Consider the following 18,151-nt stretch of genomic DNA (forward strand, 5'->3'; position numbering starts at 1 on the left):
GGGGGGGGGGTTTGTTTTCTATGATGTTTTTAGGATACATTGGGCATGTCTATACATGCAATCAATACACCTGAATTTTCTGAGGCGAAATTCAGACTTATTACAAGTATTCCCAGGTACACATCTATATGTACACTACTGTTGGAAGAAGTTCAGTCTGGGGCTTCTCCTACCCCCCTGTCCTGCTGTGCCCCCCTGCAGCATCCAGGGAGAGACCCAGGCTCCCTCAGGTGCTAGCCCCAGGGAACAGAGGAGCTGTCCAGAAGTGGGAGGGAGCTCCCAGCCACATGGAGCTAGGGATTACAGCCTGGCTTGGTGGTGCTGGCTTGGGGCAATGCCCTGGGCCCGAGCAGTGGGAGAAAGCAGCACTGGGGCCAGGGAGTAAACATGAGGGGGAAGCAGTGCTGGTCACCAGCACTGCTTCCTTCTCATGTCTCCCCTCAACCCCATTCCGACAGTGCTGCCTCCCTGCTTCTCCCCCCAAGTCCTGATGCTGCTTCCCCCCGTGTCTTCCTCTGATCCCAGTACTGTTTCCCTCCCCAGTCCCAGCACCTGTTCTCTCCCCCATGTCTCCCCACCAGCCCTGGTGCTGCTCCCCTCCCCACCCCCCTGGCCTCTCCCCTGGTCCCATTGCTGCTCATCTCCCAGCTCCGGGGGGTGGGGGGAGTAGTAGGTCCCATATGCATGTGTAAATGCTGACTCTTTACTACACATTAGTCTAATTGCACACTAAAGCATCTTGTGTTTCACCTTAGCTTTATACATAGGGATCAATTGTTTTCTTTACTGGGCAAAACCCTCATGAGAATTTAAAAGCAAATCCTTGAGTATCCAACCATGTTTGGGGTAAAGCTTCATCCAAATTTCCAAGGATTGTGTGGCAAGGTAAGAAAGGACACACTGGTGACTGGCATAGTGTAAGCATGTTAAGTGTGTAGGGTAGAAGGACAAGTGGACACTAACAGCAATTACACTTGATCCTCTTCCCTGGATTGATAATATACAGAGAGGGGAAGGGAGCTATGTAATGAAACAATTCAGATCATGTGGCAGATCTGTGTTATAAAACAGGAATTTCCAATGGAGAGGTAAGTTTTCTTTATAAACACTGACAGCAGCATCCATCTAATTTATCATTCACTAACTAACATGGCTTTTCTTTTTGCTTTAGAATATGTTCCGTCAGCAACAAAAGGTTTTCCAACAGGCGAGAATAGTTCAGAATCAGAGACTGAAAACAATTAAACAGCTGTACGATCAGTTCTTGAAGGTCCAGTATATATACACTTTTTGTAAACTACGTGAACCTTGAATAAGACTGTTTTGAAATTCACAGTTAAAGCAGAATTCAAGTACTATAACGTGTCAAGAATTTATAGTTTGTTTAAGCATAATAGCAGAGTTTTGCACAAGTTTTCTGTAATTAAATCAGCTTGGTTACTTTTAAGTATATTTCCATTCTTTTTAACTAAGATCTTGTCTACACATGTATGTTGCCCTTATTTGACACACACTTGTTTAAATAAATAACTGACTTAAATAAACAAGCCACTCAGGCCCCTGTGTGGACACACTTCTCTTAAATTGATTATATCTGTACACTTGCCAAAACTAAAAACTACAGACAGGTTTAAATAAAATCAAGTACAGATGCAGATGCTTGTGCTAAATTAAACACATCACAGAACCAGTTAAACCACTGCAACAGTGTGTTTATGTAGATCAGCCCTTAGATTTTTTAATGTTAGGAACAATTGCATTGCTTTATTTAAAGTGTTCTGTATTCTCCTTTAAAAACTGTAAGCCAAAATTTAACACTTTTTACACTTCAGCTGAGGCAGCCATCTCCCTAAAAGTAAAAACTAAAACAAAGACAGAATAGTGACCTCTCATCAGGAACTTTTTTTTTAAAGAAATAAACTATTTCTTGCAAGATAAATCCCCATTTTAAAAAAGTATTCTTTTTGTGAGATGCTATGTTTTATTTACTAAATGTGCTTTCCAGAAAAGCATTGAGCAAACTGGGAATTACTTTCATTAAAAACTGTTACAGCTAAGTAATTCAATCCAGTGCTAGCAAGAAGAGTCAGTCAGCCAGCAATAAGGATCTCATGTAAAAGTGGAAACAGTAGACCAGTTAATAGGCTCTTGTGATTAACTGACTTTTATGGTCTTTGTTGACTTACAACACTACATATTTGCAACCACTGCTTTTGATGTCACATTTAGAGAAGAAAGTAGACACTATATACAAATGCTTAATACACACACTTAACAGTTAAATGCCTTAATGTATTCTTATTATCAGTAATTTAAGATAAACATACTATATTGTATTTTGTCCATCCTTTCAACCTCAAAATATAGGTAAAAGTGAATAATAGAACCAAGTTAAACTAAAAATCTGATTTAAGACAGGTGACCAGTTAAAAGATACCAGTCTGTATAACTCCCTGAACTGACTTCCTGCCCCTGGGGCAGGGAGCTGGACTCAAAGATCTTCCAAGGTCCCTTCCAGCCCTAATGTCTATGAAATCTATGTGTACTGACAAGCATCACCTAAAAGCCAATCTATGCTAGTAGTGTAATAGTTTGGCTGGGCATGAGTGCTTTTCAAAATGTAAGTTATCTAGTTTAAAAAAGAATAATTCCAAGTTTAATAGTTTTATATTAATTTATAACCAGAATTAATGTTAAGTTAAAATTAATAGCTACCAGAAACAGGAAAAACAATTACATTCAGTCAAAAATGTAAACAAGTACATGAAAAACTGAGAAATAACAATATAATTTCTTGTTTCAGGGTCTGAAGTGGGAATTTTGTTAAGGGAAAAAATGAGTTTTCAAAATGTCTGATAGCACTGAATGAAGAAAAATCATCTTTGGAAAAACTGGAAAAGTTTGGAAATGTCAGTAAAAAAAATCCAAAGCATTCATTCCGTTCCAGTGTGCACAGACAGAAAAAATGCTTTTTTCTAAAAGCAAATAAAAATGAAAACTTGTTTTGTCTAAAATTTCTGGGAACATAAAAAAAATACTTTATCAAATAAAATCCCCTTCTAAACCTATCTTTGCCAAGGAAATTTTTAGCAACTTTAACCAGCTTTTGTTTAGAGTATTGCAATAGGTTTGAAATCACATGTGCTGTCAGGATACGCTACTATTAACAAATCCACAGTAACTGAACTGATCTTAATTTTACATGAAACTCTAATGAGTATATTTAATCAATATTACCTAAAAAGCTGTATTAGAAGTAATAATATTTGGAAAAAGCTATCTTAACGGTGCAATGCAAATGGAGGGTGAAGCAGTGCTACAATCTTTCATTCCAAGTAAAATTAGAAAGTAGAGATCGAGCTCAATATTGTGCCCGCACAATCTCAACTGCATGTGCACACAAGTGGCCCCAGCTATCAGAATGGAATGAGTCCCACGTGTAATGGTAAGCATGATCTAAAACATCTGCAAGATAAGTCCAAATTAGTATGGGGAAAACAAGGTAATCATAAGAGGTAAATGCAAAAGAAATAAGGATGCTAGCAAGGACTTTTAATCAGATGCTTTGCAGCTGCAGATGTGATAGGCTTCTGTTGGGGAAAAATAACTTTAGGTGCAGCACAGTAAGAATTCTAACCAGCTGACTAATTAAAAAAAAAAAAATCAGTATAGTGTTGTACACAGGGTATGTGTTTCTAGAGTAGCAGCATATTTTCCAGTTGTATGAGAACTACAGAAGATATATGCCACCTTTGGCAAACAACTTGTTGAGTTTGAGCCTGGATTATTTTGAAATCCAGTTCAACTGACAGTGAAAATAATTGTTCTATAACATTTAGAGCATGGAAGATATGGAAAAGAATAATGAAAATCTTCTAGCTGGTGCACAAAGTGAACTTCGCAAGGAAATGGCTATGTTGCAAAAGAAAATTATGATGGACACTGTAAGTATTGGCATTGATTTTTTGGGGGGAGGGAGGAAATCAGTCCAAAAAAATGAAAGGAGAAAAATAATTTAAGATTCTCTTAATTAGCTCAGTAGGCCTGACAAAAGTGGTATTTTTCCCTAATTGTTTTGTTATCTGTGTTCAATTTTATCTCCTTTTCTTGTAACAGCAACAACAAGAGATGGCAACTGTTCGGAAGTCTCTTCAGTCCATGTTATTCTGATGGTTCATTGAACAACTTGTACCTAAGCAACATGATATAATTATAACAGTTAGCTTTAGCTACAGAAAAATAAGCCTACTGCTTTAAAATTCCGTTTCCTAAATGTTCATATTAAATCAAACCATGGCATGGATTGTTTCAAGTACTTCCTGTTCAATAATTGCTAGTGAAATTGAGACAGCTAAGCCTATCAGGCTATAAAAGTAGATTCTTCACTCTAATTTCCTTTTTCAAGTTTACTTGAATTGTCCTTAGTGTTTTACTTTATCATTTGAAGTGGACTGTCCAAAAGGTGATATTATAACACATGATATGTGATTCTGAATTGTAAGTAGGCAGCTTTAATGCTAAATGGAACACAATTCCACCAACACATAGCTGGGGCCCTACTGAATTCATGGCAGAAGTAGGCTGCACTGCAGCTCCTTTATCTTACAAGTCAATCCTAACTGGCAGTGAAGTAAAAACCACGGTTTTAAATAGGGCACCATTTGTACCTCCCTGCCACTGATTGGCCAAGGGGCCCTAGGCGGCCCTGCTGCTTGTTGCTGACTAGCAGGGAACCAAGAACAGTGCCATGTTTAAAACCACAGTTTTGCTTCCCCACCAAATTGAGAGCAAGCCACAAGTGGGGCCCCTCCACCGATCAGCAGCTGGGGGGGGGGCACAACAGGGAAACCTGCTAGATTAAAAGGAGCCTCAGCACAGCCCACTTCCACCATGAATTCAGTAAGGCCCTACATATAGCACCAGAAGATTAAAAGGGGCACCCTGGACATCTGCTGTTAAGCAAAATGTTAAGTCTGAAAAATATTTGTTTGTAAACTAAAGAAACCATAAAAATCATCATAGGCTTATATGTACATTTTTTATAGGTTTAGCTCAGTATCATACCTGAAGTTTTAAGTATCTGTGATACACAAGAATTAAGTTTAGTTGCTGCTGTAAGTTTTGTTTAGTTTTCTACCATTCCAGGATGTGGTTTTATTAAACATTAGGAACCTTATTGTAAGCTTTACCATGCTACAATAACGAATTTGTCAAAGCATGTTACTCAAATTTAAAAAAGGTATTCCAGCTTTACAGGGTAACTAATAGAATTAGTTTAAATAAACATCATTTTATGTTAACAACAGATATGCAGCAATTCAATAAATACCACACATTTAAAAGTTGGAACATGTATTGTGAATTCTTGTGTACCAATAAAAAAATATCCTAAAGATATCCCAAAGCAGGTTCCCGCATCCAGAACTGTAGTTCAAATGTTAGTCTTTGCTGTTTGAAAGAATTAGCAGTTTAATAAAGGCTTATGATTTTAAAAGAAATTCTTTATATTGTGTGCATTACATAATACAGATTTTTGTCATCACAGAAAAAATTGTTTATGCACATACAACTTAGAAAAACCACAAAATATTTTAATATATGGCTGTTGCCTGCTTAATGCCACAAATAACCAAGGAATTAATGTTCTCATGTTATCAAAAGCTAAAGTTTTGATTCTGAAGTACTTTACAAATAAGGAGAGGAGGAGTAACATATCCAGTTTTTCTAGAATGCCCTGAAAAATGAAGGTTTTTAAAAATGCAAAGTATTCCAAAACCAGTCCATACAGATTCTCTACAATTTAATTTGTCCCCTGATTAGCATTTACATGATGGAACTAGGGTCATCTGGAGACAAGTTCCCCAGTTTTTGACTACTCGCTGGATTCTGGAACCAGTGATTTTTCAGAGTGCTAGTGTCATGCTATTTTCTGGATAGGGAGGTCTAGGCCAGCTGTTGATGATGCCAGAACAATTCAGTCCCCATTTAAAAACTGGGATAGAGTAGGGGAGCAACATTAGTTCTCTAAAGCAGCAATTTCTTATGGCCTATTTAGAGAGCACTCAACTGCTTGTTTGCAATTAACAGCCACCCTTCCACACTTCCATAATTACTAGGGCTCAGAATTAGTGAAATAAGAATTCAGGGAGCTTCAGCAATGACTCAGGTTGGTATGACATACTTCAAGCGTGTGGATCTTTGGTGGCTTCTTAGCAATTGTTCTTGATTTAACATAATTACATGTAATTAAAAATTTTAGTTATGACAAACTCTAAACTGTCCCTTAAAGGATCAAGAGGTAATGATGTAAAGTTTACTCAACGTTTTCTGTAACACTGAAATGAAAGACCACTTCTTTTACATAGGAAGTACAGGTTAGGAACCTGCTTAATCTGAAAATATCACTGGGCGTTCTCTTTAAGTAGTTCTCTCACTAACAGTATTTAGACACACTAAAGAATTTCACTTGAAACAAACCTAACAGCTAAAACTGTTGTCATTAATAAATTTTACTTTATATAAAATTGTGCAAGTAAACTGAATATTCATGTTTGTGCAAATTTCGTCCATTTTACTGGGAAAATAAAGAGGATTTATTCAGAGGTAGGTGAATTTTTATGCCGTAGCCAGGAGATCAAAACAATCATGAGATTAGTGCAGCAAGAAAAAAGTTAATTCAATTCCATTTTTCTGGCATCAGTACAGCTTCAGGTCAGAGATCCTCTTTTCGTGCAGGATCTTCTCCCAATGGAGATATTGAAAAACTCATTATCCCAAAGTTGAGTCTCTTTCAAGTTTACCAGATCCCTGCACATGCAAGGCAGTTGGTTGGAAAAAATGTCAACTTTCATTTGTCAATTCAACATGTTGAAGAAAGCTCATCTTCAAGAGCTTCATTACTCCATTTCTACAAAAACAGATTTTTGTTGTGAAAAGTACTTAAGGTTATATTTTAAAAGGCTATTAGACCTTTATCCCATTTGCTTAACTACAAGTCTGGTATGGTGTAAATTCTCAGTGAACAATAGCTTTTGTCTCTCTAGCTTTTTGGGGAGGGTTTGTTTGTTTTGTTGCTATGATTGCTTTTTATGCTCACTTGTAGATTAGCAAAGATCAGGCTAGATCATTAGAAGACATAGATATTTTATAGAACAAATCTGTTTGCCAATTTGTTTCATATTCTGGTTTGTCTCACTCTTTTTCACATAACTTTTGTATCATCTTTGATGTTGGACAATGTTTGACAATATATTTACTTAGGAAATTCTATCCAGTATTTGGAAACAAATCTTTTGAGGTTCAGTGTGGTAACAAGTTAGATTAGATTCCTGGTATAATGTATACTTGGCTATTAGATAATATATTCATTTTGAAATATAGCTGCAGACAAGCTGTTTTACCACTGAGCTAAAATAAGATCTGTGGTGAATATATTTCAAAGGAAATGACACACTCGTATTGCACTGTCATGTTTGAAGTGAAAAAGGATCTTGATCAGATCTCTAAGCTCATGGGCCAATGTTCAGTCTTCTCACTTAACCTTCAGTTTTGCACTTTCAATTTTACAGACAGCGATACAGACAGCCCATTAATATTAATACTATTTACATGTCAAATGATCCAATTCTGTCTGCAAATCATGTAATTAATAATGAAGCATCAACAAGCATACCTACAAATTATCATGAGTGAAAACTAGAGACCAGATCTTGAAATACAGAACACTCACAAATATGTTCAATAGCAGCAGCTTGTTTGGGTTTGTTTTTTGGGATACTGAATGCTGAGGAAGCCTAAAAATCTATTTTCAAATCATTCTGGAGTTTTAAATCTAGTAGCATTTTTTTTTTATTATTATTATTTAAATTAAAAGCTTGGGCTTGTGGGATACTGATCTCCCACTGACTTCAGACACCATATCATCTTAGCAGCAGCAGCAAGCACCTGGACAACTGTTTATGCCAGAATTAAATTTCAAAATAATTTATGCCTTTATTTTATATATGTGGAAGCCTTTGACTAAATTCATAGCTATATTCCGCCAAAGCTTAGAAACTGAAAAATTAAGGAGAAAATGTTGGCCATTTTCCTTTGTGAACTCACACAGCTCTTAAGAATTGTAGTTAGTTAGTACTTAAACTTTGCAGTTGTATCCATATACCAAAAGTAAAATATTCCATCTATTAAGGAATAGCTTGTACATAATTGAAAGTCCATTTCAGATCAGATGCTCATGATCAAAACCAACTGCACTCTCTAGAATATATTTAGAACTCTATCCCCGATTCAAAAATAAGAATCACAAATAGAATCTGCAGGACTTCATGTTTTTAAATAATCACATTTGATATTATCTGAGCAAATTAACAAGCTTTTCATTGCCTGTTTTCTTGAAAAGTTTTTTAGCTGTACTCCTGAAAAGATATCCTTCATTCAATATTCCCCTAACTGCTTCTCCTCTTCTCCTTGTGCTACTAGTCAGTCACTATGGTTTTGAACCTGTTCAGGTGCTTGTTGAGATGAAATCTTGAAGACATGTATGTGTAGGTGAGCAGCAATCTGCATGCACACTCCAGTGGCATATCTCAGTAAATCAAACAAGGATATAAACTACAAAATGAAAAAAGAGAGTGTAAGGCACCAAAAGGTCCACATACTGTTACGTTTTAAAACTGATACTGCAATTTAGATATATATATTTTATCACTACTGATTCATGCAAATCAAAAACTTGATGTTAGGTTATTTTATACACAAAATATAACCTGAATTCATTAATGTAAATCATAAGCCCCCAGGATTGATCCTAAACTCTAGCTCAAAACCTTGAGTTATAGTTACTCTATACAGAAACAGTTAAATCAGAGCAAAAAATCTAAATGAATGTGGGAGAACTCTTCAACCCCCCACTTCAACTATATCCTCATATAAAACTGGACCTCTAAAATACTCATTTGAATCCACTTAAATAGTTAAAATTTACAAAAAAATGCTTACCAATGCAATCCACAGAACTATATATTCATCAATAAAACTGTTGAAGTATTGGTTCAAAAACAGAAGCCCTGGCCCAATGAATGCAGTGTCCTGAAGATAGATTTCACTTTTTGTCATATGAGCCACCTATTAAAGAAAAAAATCCACAGTGTCTAAAGTTAAAAAGTTTTAGCAAAGAAAATTTAGGGGACACAAAGTACTATTTGAAGAAAAAGAGAACTACAAGTAAATAAAAGCTCTGGAAGGATAGTTAATAGTTTAAATCACAGTTTCTCAGCCTGTGGTACACGTACCCCTGGGGGTATGCGAGACAGGCAGGGGGTATGCAGGTACCCCAACACTCGCTCTCTCATCCTCTTTTCCTCTCTATGGCAAAAAATTTGGTGCAATTAAAAAAATTAAATTCCCCAGTAATAATTTGGTGTGCCGTACTTTGCATGGCACTGGGTTCAGCCCTCCTAGCTTTGGCCAACATCACCTCTAGCCCAGGTGCATACTTGAGTTGTGCACCCCTGGTGTAAGAGGTTTAAAGTAATGAAAAACCTGTGCCACCACATGAAACAACTGGTATGGCAGGAAGTTCCTACTGCCTCACCCAGATTGTCTCTTGGGATGCCACACTTCCTGGACACTATGGGTGTGTCTCCCACATGCAGGGTCATGTGCTTGCAGCAGCAAAAATAATAGCGGCACAAATTTGTGCCACTACTTTTTGCCACTGTGCACACGCCTGCATTTGTGCTTTGGTGCGGGGCAATATGCCCTGCTTTGGGCAAACTGCTGTTTCCCCACTTCTCCTGGCTCCCAGCATGCTGGATGAGCTGGGGCAGAATGAAAGGAAGGGAGATGCTCTGGATGACAGCCAGAGCGTCTCCTTGGAGGACCAAGCCTCTGTCTCTGCCGGCGCATACTCCTCTGGTGTGTGCCATGCCACTTTTTGGGTTTTTTGCTACTGGGATTTTCCAGTAGTGAATTTTGCCCTCACACTACAAATCTGCAGGGCAGGGCACGTTTTAACATGCTGGGCATGAGATTTGTGGTGCTGCAAAGAGGTCTGTGGTGCCACAAACCACATGTGCCTGCATGTCTGTATCTGGTATATATTTCCAGAAAGACTAACCTCACATCACACAGCTAGCCATGACTCCGGAAAAAAAAAACTGTTTTATTTCAGGGGTGGGTGTTGTATGCAAGAAAATAAGTTATTTTTCTGAAAAGGAAATTTATTTTAAAAGACACTGGGTTCTGCTACCATAAAGAGCATCTTCTGGCTAAACCCAAGATTCACCCTTTCCCTTTCTAATCCAGGCCTGCCTACAGCTTTCCTGCTTCTGCTTTTATTCCTAGGCACCATTTTATAATTATTTCAAAGTATACAGAGGTAAGTCTCCTCCCACAACAGGAAGAGACCTGGTTAGCTTCCTATGTGTGACCAACAAAAGTAGGACACAGACTACAAGAAGAGTGTAGTTGAATAAAGCAAAATGGAATAGTATCACTAAAAAAAAAGTTTAGATTTAACAATATTAGCTGTTTACAAGTCACATTACAAAGTACATAACTCCCAGGTCACAATGATTCTTAAACTCATGTTGCTTTCTTAAAAGACAACATTTAGGTGCCACCCTCCCCTCTGAATGTGGCTACTGAGAATGTTATTACTGAAAGACTGATGCAACAACTAAAAATGAAACAAGAATCAATTTTTGGACTTTATGAATTTTTTTAGTTGTAAAACAGAAAGAGGACTACTTTTCCTCTGGATTTAACTAAAACTGCCTGCAAAGTACAGTAATTATTTGTAGGATGCCCAATACATTTGTGTGTATGCCTGCAAAACACAACCCTGGCGGCACACTTCCCTCCCCCAGCCCTGTCCAAGACGGAGATTGAACAAAGTCCTGAAGAACTGAGTGTTATGTCCAGTATAGAAAGGACTGAATGGAAGAGGCTATATACATAGAAAAACATTAGAAAATAGAAATCAATCATTCTTCCTTCCCTGTAAATGCAATCCCTGACTTTTCTATAATCTGGGGGGGCAGACAATCTTAACATTTTACAAAAGTTTTTATTTAACCACAAGCCACCATACTTGGCTCCATCCCAGCCATAAAAAAGACAGAGAACTTTGCTGAAGACACTGTCTTACCCTTTTGGGCTTGTTCCTAGCTCTGCTGTTAGTTTTTTGTATGTCTTCCAGCCTTATGCAGCCAACCCTTTTGTCCTGTGCTCTGTATATGCTCCTGAAGTCAAAGCAGGAGTCTGACCTGCTTACTGAAAACTAAATAGGATCTCCAGCCTCAACCCTATTTCACTGTTTAGCTGTGCACTGAATCTTTGAGACAGAGAAGAGACTCAAAGCCTGTGCCTATATAAATCACAAGGGGGGGGGGTGCAAAAAACAAAATACACACCAAACTCCAAAGCATTTACAGCTAGAATAAAACTGAAAAAGGTGGTATAGTGGCTTCTAATCTAGTAGAGAAAAATCTCATCTTGTTTGCAGTGTCTTTCTTACAGGTAATTAGAATAGCATTGAACATTGATATAAGCTTAAACGTTATATTGTACTGTAAATTCAATTTAACTAAACCTGAGATTGTAACTCTCCAGCCAGCACTTTACTGGCAATGACAGAAGTCAGCTCTGACAGCCAAAAAACAACAAGCAAAAAACACCAAACAAAAAACACACTCTGGATATAAGTGAATTACTACTAGATTTTGCACTGAGAGAAACAAAAGAGAAAGCTGTGCCTTTAAACTCTAAATACATGTATTCATTGGTCACACTTTAAATGTTGCATCTTGAATTTGATGCAGACCACAGTTAGTTTATGGGTGCCCACTGAAAGACAAAGGCCTAGGTTAGGTTTGCAATAATGAATGCAGTACATTGTCAGAGCCGGGGGGGGGGGGGGGGGGGGAAATCGCACATTAGTTCTTATGAAAGGAAGGCAAAACACACTCAACACATGCTAAGTTTAACAACTGACAGGATTTCTTACCACTAATTTTTGTGTGATCTTAGCACTCACGAATCCAAATGTTAAGACATAGAGGCATGGGTGGTTTTCAAACAAATGAGTTGTAGATTTTTTATAGATCACAATCGCCAAGGTGATAATTAATCCTATATGGAGACCTGGTGAAAGAACACTAGTTCCCTGAAACAAAAGCAAAAAAAAGGTGTTTTGCCATGACTTTTTAGAAGCAGTGACCAATCACAACTCACACTGAAATCAAATGGAATCACAACTCCTGAGCATCTATGCAACAGCACCACTTGAGGTGGCTTTTTTTGGTTATACCACTCAACATTCATTGGTGTTTCCATGACAATACAAGAGGTCCAATCAAGGGTATACAGAAAATGGGCCATGGAGTGACCACTGCACCCAAGATCTGACTAGCTAACTACATATTATGGCTTAAACCAAGGATGCTCAACTCCTGGCCTGTGGCATCATGGCATTTGGCCCACAGGGCTCCCTACTGCTCTCTAGCTGCTAAATTTCCAGACCCATGGGGAAAGCCCCAGGCCCTGCATGCTGGATCAGGTGCCCAATCACAGTGCACAGGGCCAAGTGTGGGCAGCTCTGGGCCCCAGGGCCCAATTCCAGTGTGGGGGGCTGGGTAGGGGGTGGCACCAGGCCCCAATGGTAAAATCCTGGCACACAGGGGCAGGAAGGGGTGATGCCAGAACCCTAGGGCCCAATCCTGGAGGGAGAAGGCAGTGCTGGGCCACCAGGCTCCAATCCTGGCACACAGGGGCAGGAAAGGGTGGTGTCACTCCCTTAGGGCCAAATCCCAGTGCATGGAGAGGGTAGCACTGGGATCCTGAGGCCCAGTCCAAGGATGTGGGGCAGGGAGGGGGTTATGCCAGGCCCCACCATCTGATCCTGGTGCTCAGAGCTTGAATTTTTTATAGATCACAATCGCCAAGGTGATAATTAATCCTATACAGATACCTGGTGAAAGAACACTAGTTCCCTAGTAACCCCATGTAACTCATTTGGCCTGTGGGGCCAGAGGTTGAGCACTCCTGGCTTAAAACAATGTTGAAGTATATCAAACAGAACTAACATACTAGGCTTGCTCAAGTCAGTATTTCTAGCCAGGTCACTGACTGGGTATTTTTATAATATTTGAACAGTTTAAAGTGTCTTACTGCTATCGTAGATCCATTCTTTCCAACTCCTCCGCCAAAGATGACACGAAAGTAATTGAAAGAGGAATATATTGCTCCACACACTATTCCAAGAACAGGGAGAGTCTTCAGGCTTAGATCTACCCAAGGGATCTTGCAGAAAAGAGGTTTAAAAAAATAAAAAAATTAAGGATGATACCCTTGGGAAAAAAGAAGTTTCTCCACTACAGAAATCTATGCAACAAATTTTCATGGCTTTATTTTAACTCTTCCTTTTCCTTGAAACTTATACTCAAACCAACAATTCCAGGAGTGCAGATCTATTAAAATGAAAGCACTGGTTTTTTTTTGGAAGTACTTGACGCATAGTGGTTTCAGTTCTTGAGTGTAGCTGAATTTTAAAGTGACTGTATTTACAAAGCTCTTTAAAAACAATTTTCTCTACTTTCTAATAATATCACATTGTTTTGTCAGAAATCTGCAGAGGAAAAAAGGTAGATAATTTATCTGTCAGCACGCTGCAGAACCAAAGGAAATGTAATTCTGACTGCTGTGCATTTAGATTAGATGACGAGGGGGGGAAGTAGGTGTGCGTGCATGTGAATACACTTAGGTAAGGTATATTTGGATAATATGAATAATGCAAAAACATTTTCATTAAATATTTACCTTTTAGCATTTACTGCAATTTCAAGTGACCTTCCAAAGGCAGCAGAGGATTAAAAAAAAAAAAGAAAAAAGAAAAAAAAAAAAGAGTACCAATACATTTGTAGAAACTACTTTACAACAGACTTGTTTTCCTCAAAATGCGATAGACTCGTTGCATGTCAAAACAATCCAGTAATTACAACAAGACAGAATAATCAATGAGTTAAGCTTATGAAATTTAATATTCCCATTCATGGTTTCTAATAAAACTATTGTTCCAGAACAAAATAAAGCATCAGCTGATGTGTGATAGTTGGCAGCATATACATTCTGTGAGAGTGCTTTGCTACCCCAATTTAATTTTAATTTACCACAGAGAAAGAGTAGTGCTACACGAAGCTTCGGTTGCTGATTGAATTTGGTGGCTATTTGGCCCAATTTCGGCAGCCGAATCTCTGAATCGAATCAGGAGACCCTTTAAATCTCTCCGATTCGAATCGGAACTCTCCAAATTGATTCAGAGAGATTCAACAATTCAGACGCAGACACAGCTTTAAATGTTTTTTCTACGTACCTCAAGGTACCAGGCGGCTCATGAATGCTGAGATGCTGCGGTGGATGGAGCGTCCCACTGGAGTGTGGGGTGGTCCCCACCATGCATGGCAGCGGACCTGGAAGTGGACCAGACACCGCCCTCCCCCCCGACCTTGGCGACTGGTGCCTCCTGGGTCTGAGGGGGCACCCAGGGTCCCCCCATAGCCAATTGCTGAGATGGAGGGAGGTAGGGGAGGCCCCCCTGTGCACTTGGCAGTGGACCCTGGAAGTGGACTAGAAGTACTTCCGATCCACTTCTGGGTCCCCTGCCAAGCACACAGGGGGCCCCCTGCACTCCTGGTGGGACAGATGGAGCATCCCACATCGCAGCATTCACAGGCCACACTGGTACCTCAAGGTATGTAGAAAAAAAATATTTAAAGCTGCGTCTATGGCCAAATCACCAATTCTCTGAATCAGCACTGACTCTTCAGATTCGGATTCAGCCAAATTGAAAAATCGGGACAGTGATCAATTAATTGAATCACTGTCCCTGATTTGGGCTGAATCCAAATTGAATACCGCCCATTTTGCACACCCTTAATAAAGAGCAAGCACAGGCAGTTACAATGGGGCATGTGATGAATGGTAAATTCCTGTCCACTTTAACCATACAGTAACTAGCTTATATCTACCTCCACATCCTTACGGGTAAGATTTCTTTCATTTCTTTAGTTTGAAATCTAAACTTCCTAGATGGTAGATGGAGTTTTTTCTGCCCCTCTGCATAGCTCTTATTTTATGCATAAGAAACCACTTTGGTATATAGTGGAAAACTACATGGAAAAAAAATGCATGTTATATATGGATTAAAAAAGGCAAATATGACAAAAGCTATGCAAGCTAAATAGTGCACTATACAAACTGCCATGCCTTAATATACTTGCACAACAGCTTCAAATACAGAACTAAAAATCTGACTGCTTATTTACCTTAGAGTCCCACATAGTTGTTCCACCACATGCAGATAACAAAAGGAGGATTATTATTGATATCTGAACTTCAGTTACATCAATTCTAGGGAAAAGAAAGAACGCTTTGTTTATAAGCAAGTCTGTTTGCAATGGTGCAGTTGCAAACAGAAAAGATTAGATCATTAAAATATTTAAAATCAAGATATAAACGTTTACAGAATACATGATCTCTGCAACTAAGAAAGTTACTCTTGTATTTAGTTAGATTGTATTAGTTGTAGGATCTCTGTATAAAATACAGCTATAAATGGAAAGCTTGAATAGACCATTTATTCGTTTGACAGCTACTTTGAAAGTTTTAACAAGTTTTCAAATCCCATGGCCACGTACATACCAGAAACTCAATAGTCATTACAATCGCATCTTGTTTTTAGATAAATACGCAGTAAACAGAAAGATTTGATTGTTATATTTAAAAAGTATTGTAGTAATAAAGAATGAAGCTATTTACGCCAACCAAAATACGTTGTGGCTAGTAATTTTATTAGATTTAGGATATGTTAATATTAAAATTGGACAGATGGGCATCTACAGGCAAAGTAACCTTGAAACATTAAATATGCAAATAGCTACTTTTCGTCTGTTTCACTGGCAATAACTGATGCATACTTTTTTCCTTGACAACCAACACCATATTCTAGGAACTTGCTGATTGGATAGTACTGTATTTGGAAGAATCCCCCATATTTAGGGGGTTTGTGTCAGGTATCTACACTCATTCTATGTTTTCTTCTTATTTAAATACCGAATAGCCTAGAAACTACTGAACCAGTGTCAACAATTTTTAGCCTGAGGACAAGCTTAGAAGGATTACATTAATTTTAAGCACTATCTTTGTTATTCCAAGGCTCCTTGAGGTAGGGACCACATCTCTGTAAACACTGTGCCAAGCAAACCTGGCAAAAAAGTAATAAAGTTTGCAACAAAGGCAGTGAACTGGACCTGTAAAACCAAATTTTAATGCCACACACTTGAGATCACATGCACTGGCCCCAAGTACATTGTGTATACATACAAAGGCAACAATATACATAACTTCAGTCAGAATCCACCTTCCAAAGTCTATTTTGCCAGTTTTTAAAGGTTATGCTTTATATTTATTTATTAGAAAGCAACCATTTGAAATTAGTTTGAGAACCATGCAGAGGTTCAGATGTTGTTCAACAGCTCTATGCTTAAAAATTGAGAGCCACCTGTTTCCCTTAATTTAACTAACCCCTCATTTGCAATACATAATATCTTTAGAAGCCCCCAAAACATTCATTTCCTTGAGTTTTTGCACCATCAGTGCACAATAGTCCAAGAGCAAAATATGTTTTCAAAACTATGAATTGGATACAGAACATACGTAATTGTTAACAGTAAACACTCTTCAAGGAGAGACTACTTGGACATGTAATGCACTTCAACATGTGTGTACACTGACTAGTCAACGCAGGTACCTGTATGCTTTTCAGCAGTATGAGTGTCAACGCTTTGAGAGACAGGGAAATGGTCTCATTTCACAGATGAGAACTGAGTCACTGAACGATAAAGTAATTTGTTCAAAAGCCCACAAAAGCCTGCAGTAGAGTCCAGACCCATTGCATAGAAATCTAGTGCCTTAATTGGAGATGATTCTTCCTCTCTTTACACCTCTATAGTGTTCACTGTGACCTACGGAACATACACACTTTAAAACGGTTTCATTACATATCACTGAAGAAAATAATGTTCATTAATTTTTATCTAGTAAATTGGGATTATTAAACTTCACGCAAACAGAAAAGCATTAAGAAAGAGCCATTAATGTTACCTTCTTGTGTAGAAGAAAAAAGAAAGATTACAAACCAGTGAGCCTTGACTTTCAGTGACTTGGCATGTGCAATGTAAACAAAGTTGTGTCAGCACATGTGTGAAGCCCTTGCCAAATGCTGCAGCTAAGTCTACTACTGTATAAATATGCAATTAAGGGCACATGACTAGGTTTAGTCAGGACAATTTTCAGCTCAAGTTCCCCCATAGTTCCTTTTTTTTTTTTTCACTGCTGACCCAAGTCGTAAACTAACCTGTCCACAGTTCTCACACAGAGTCTCTAGTTTACGGCTGTAGATAACAATCAGGAACGTAAAGCAATTCATTGTGTTTTGTTTACCTTTTTAAAATAAATTGTTAAATCTAACTCTCAGAAAGATTGTACAAAATGCAGATTATTTCCTTAACTAAAGAACAGAGGGGAAGTTGTGCCCAGGCCAGTGGCTGTATGAGGACACAGCCCTTCCCTCAACAACACCCCTACACTTTGTGTACACTCACCCAGGGGCCAGATGGACTGATCCTTCTGCTTTCAACTGCAAGGTTTATACAATGTGCACACTAAAGCCAGAGGGGAAGTGGTTTTCCCCCATCCAAAAAATAAATAAATCATAAATTTGAAATTTTTTTCCTTTATTCATCAGGACTATACCACTCATCAGTAGGGGTCTATTTAACTCGCGGCAAAACCAACCAATTTTTGTGGCTTGGTTGCACCACAAAGAGCTGACTTCGGGGACATTTCCAAGCAGCCCCACCCCTTGCTGCTGACTGGCAGAGAGGCATACACCATATAATTTAAAAGTAAATTCTGCTGAAATTAAATAATATAAATTTATATTATTTAAAAAAAAACTAAATAATATATTTTTTTAAAATATTTATTATATATAGCATATGCATTGTAACTTATTTTTTATATGTAGCATTCTATGAAAAGTTTAGAATATTAATCCATGCCAACTTTAACAGAAATGATTTATTTTAGTTGT

General features: G+C 38.2%; 2 protein-coding genes across 6 annotated transcripts in view; one reads left to right on the forward strand and one right to left on the reverse strand.

The window, feature by feature from the left end:
* Positions 1-4,213, forward strand: part of SYCP3 (synaptonemal complex protein 3) — a 14,558-nt gene extending 10,345 nt beyond the window's left edge. For 2 of the 5 annotated variants that reach the window (XM_019515378.1, XM_019515376.1), the window contains exons 7-9: positions 1,172-1,270; positions 3,840-3,944; positions 4,117-4,213. In XM_019515378.1, coding sequence (XP_019370923.1) covers positions 1,172-1,270; positions 3,840-3,944; positions 4,117-4,170 — 258 coding nt within the window. In that variant the 3' untranslated portion in view covers positions 4,171-4,213. The other 3 variants (XM_019515375.1, XM_019515374.1, XM_019515377.1) reach the window with 2 other exon arrangements.
* Positions 4,017-18,151, reverse strand: part of CHPT1 (choline phosphotransferase 1) — a 44,502-nt gene continuing 30,367 nt past the window's right edge. Inside the window, exons 4-9 of the mRNA XM_019515373.1 lie at positions 15,324-15,408; positions 13,171-13,302; positions 12,008-12,166; positions 8,998-9,123; positions 8,500-8,610; positions 4,017-4,192 (exon numbers count right to left, since the gene is read on the reverse strand). Coding sequence (XP_019370918.1) covers positions 4,175-4,192; positions 8,500-8,610; positions 8,998-9,123; positions 12,008-12,166; positions 13,171-13,302; positions 15,324-15,408 — 631 coding nt within the window. The 3' untranslated portion in view covers positions 4,017-4,174. The remainder of the gene's footprint in view (positions 4,193-8,499; positions 8,611-8,997; positions 9,124-12,007; positions 12,167-13,170; positions 13,303-15,323; positions 15,409-18,151) is intronic.

The sequence above is a fragment of the Gavialis gangeticus genome, unplaced genomic scaffold (genome assembly GCF_001723915.1).
Source record: "Gavialis gangeticus isolate Ggan-Ray unplaced genomic scaffold, GavGan_comp1, whole genome shotgun sequence".
NCBI classification, from domain to species: Eukaryota; Metazoa; Chordata; order Crocodylia; family Gavialidae; genus Gavialis; species Gavialis gangeticus.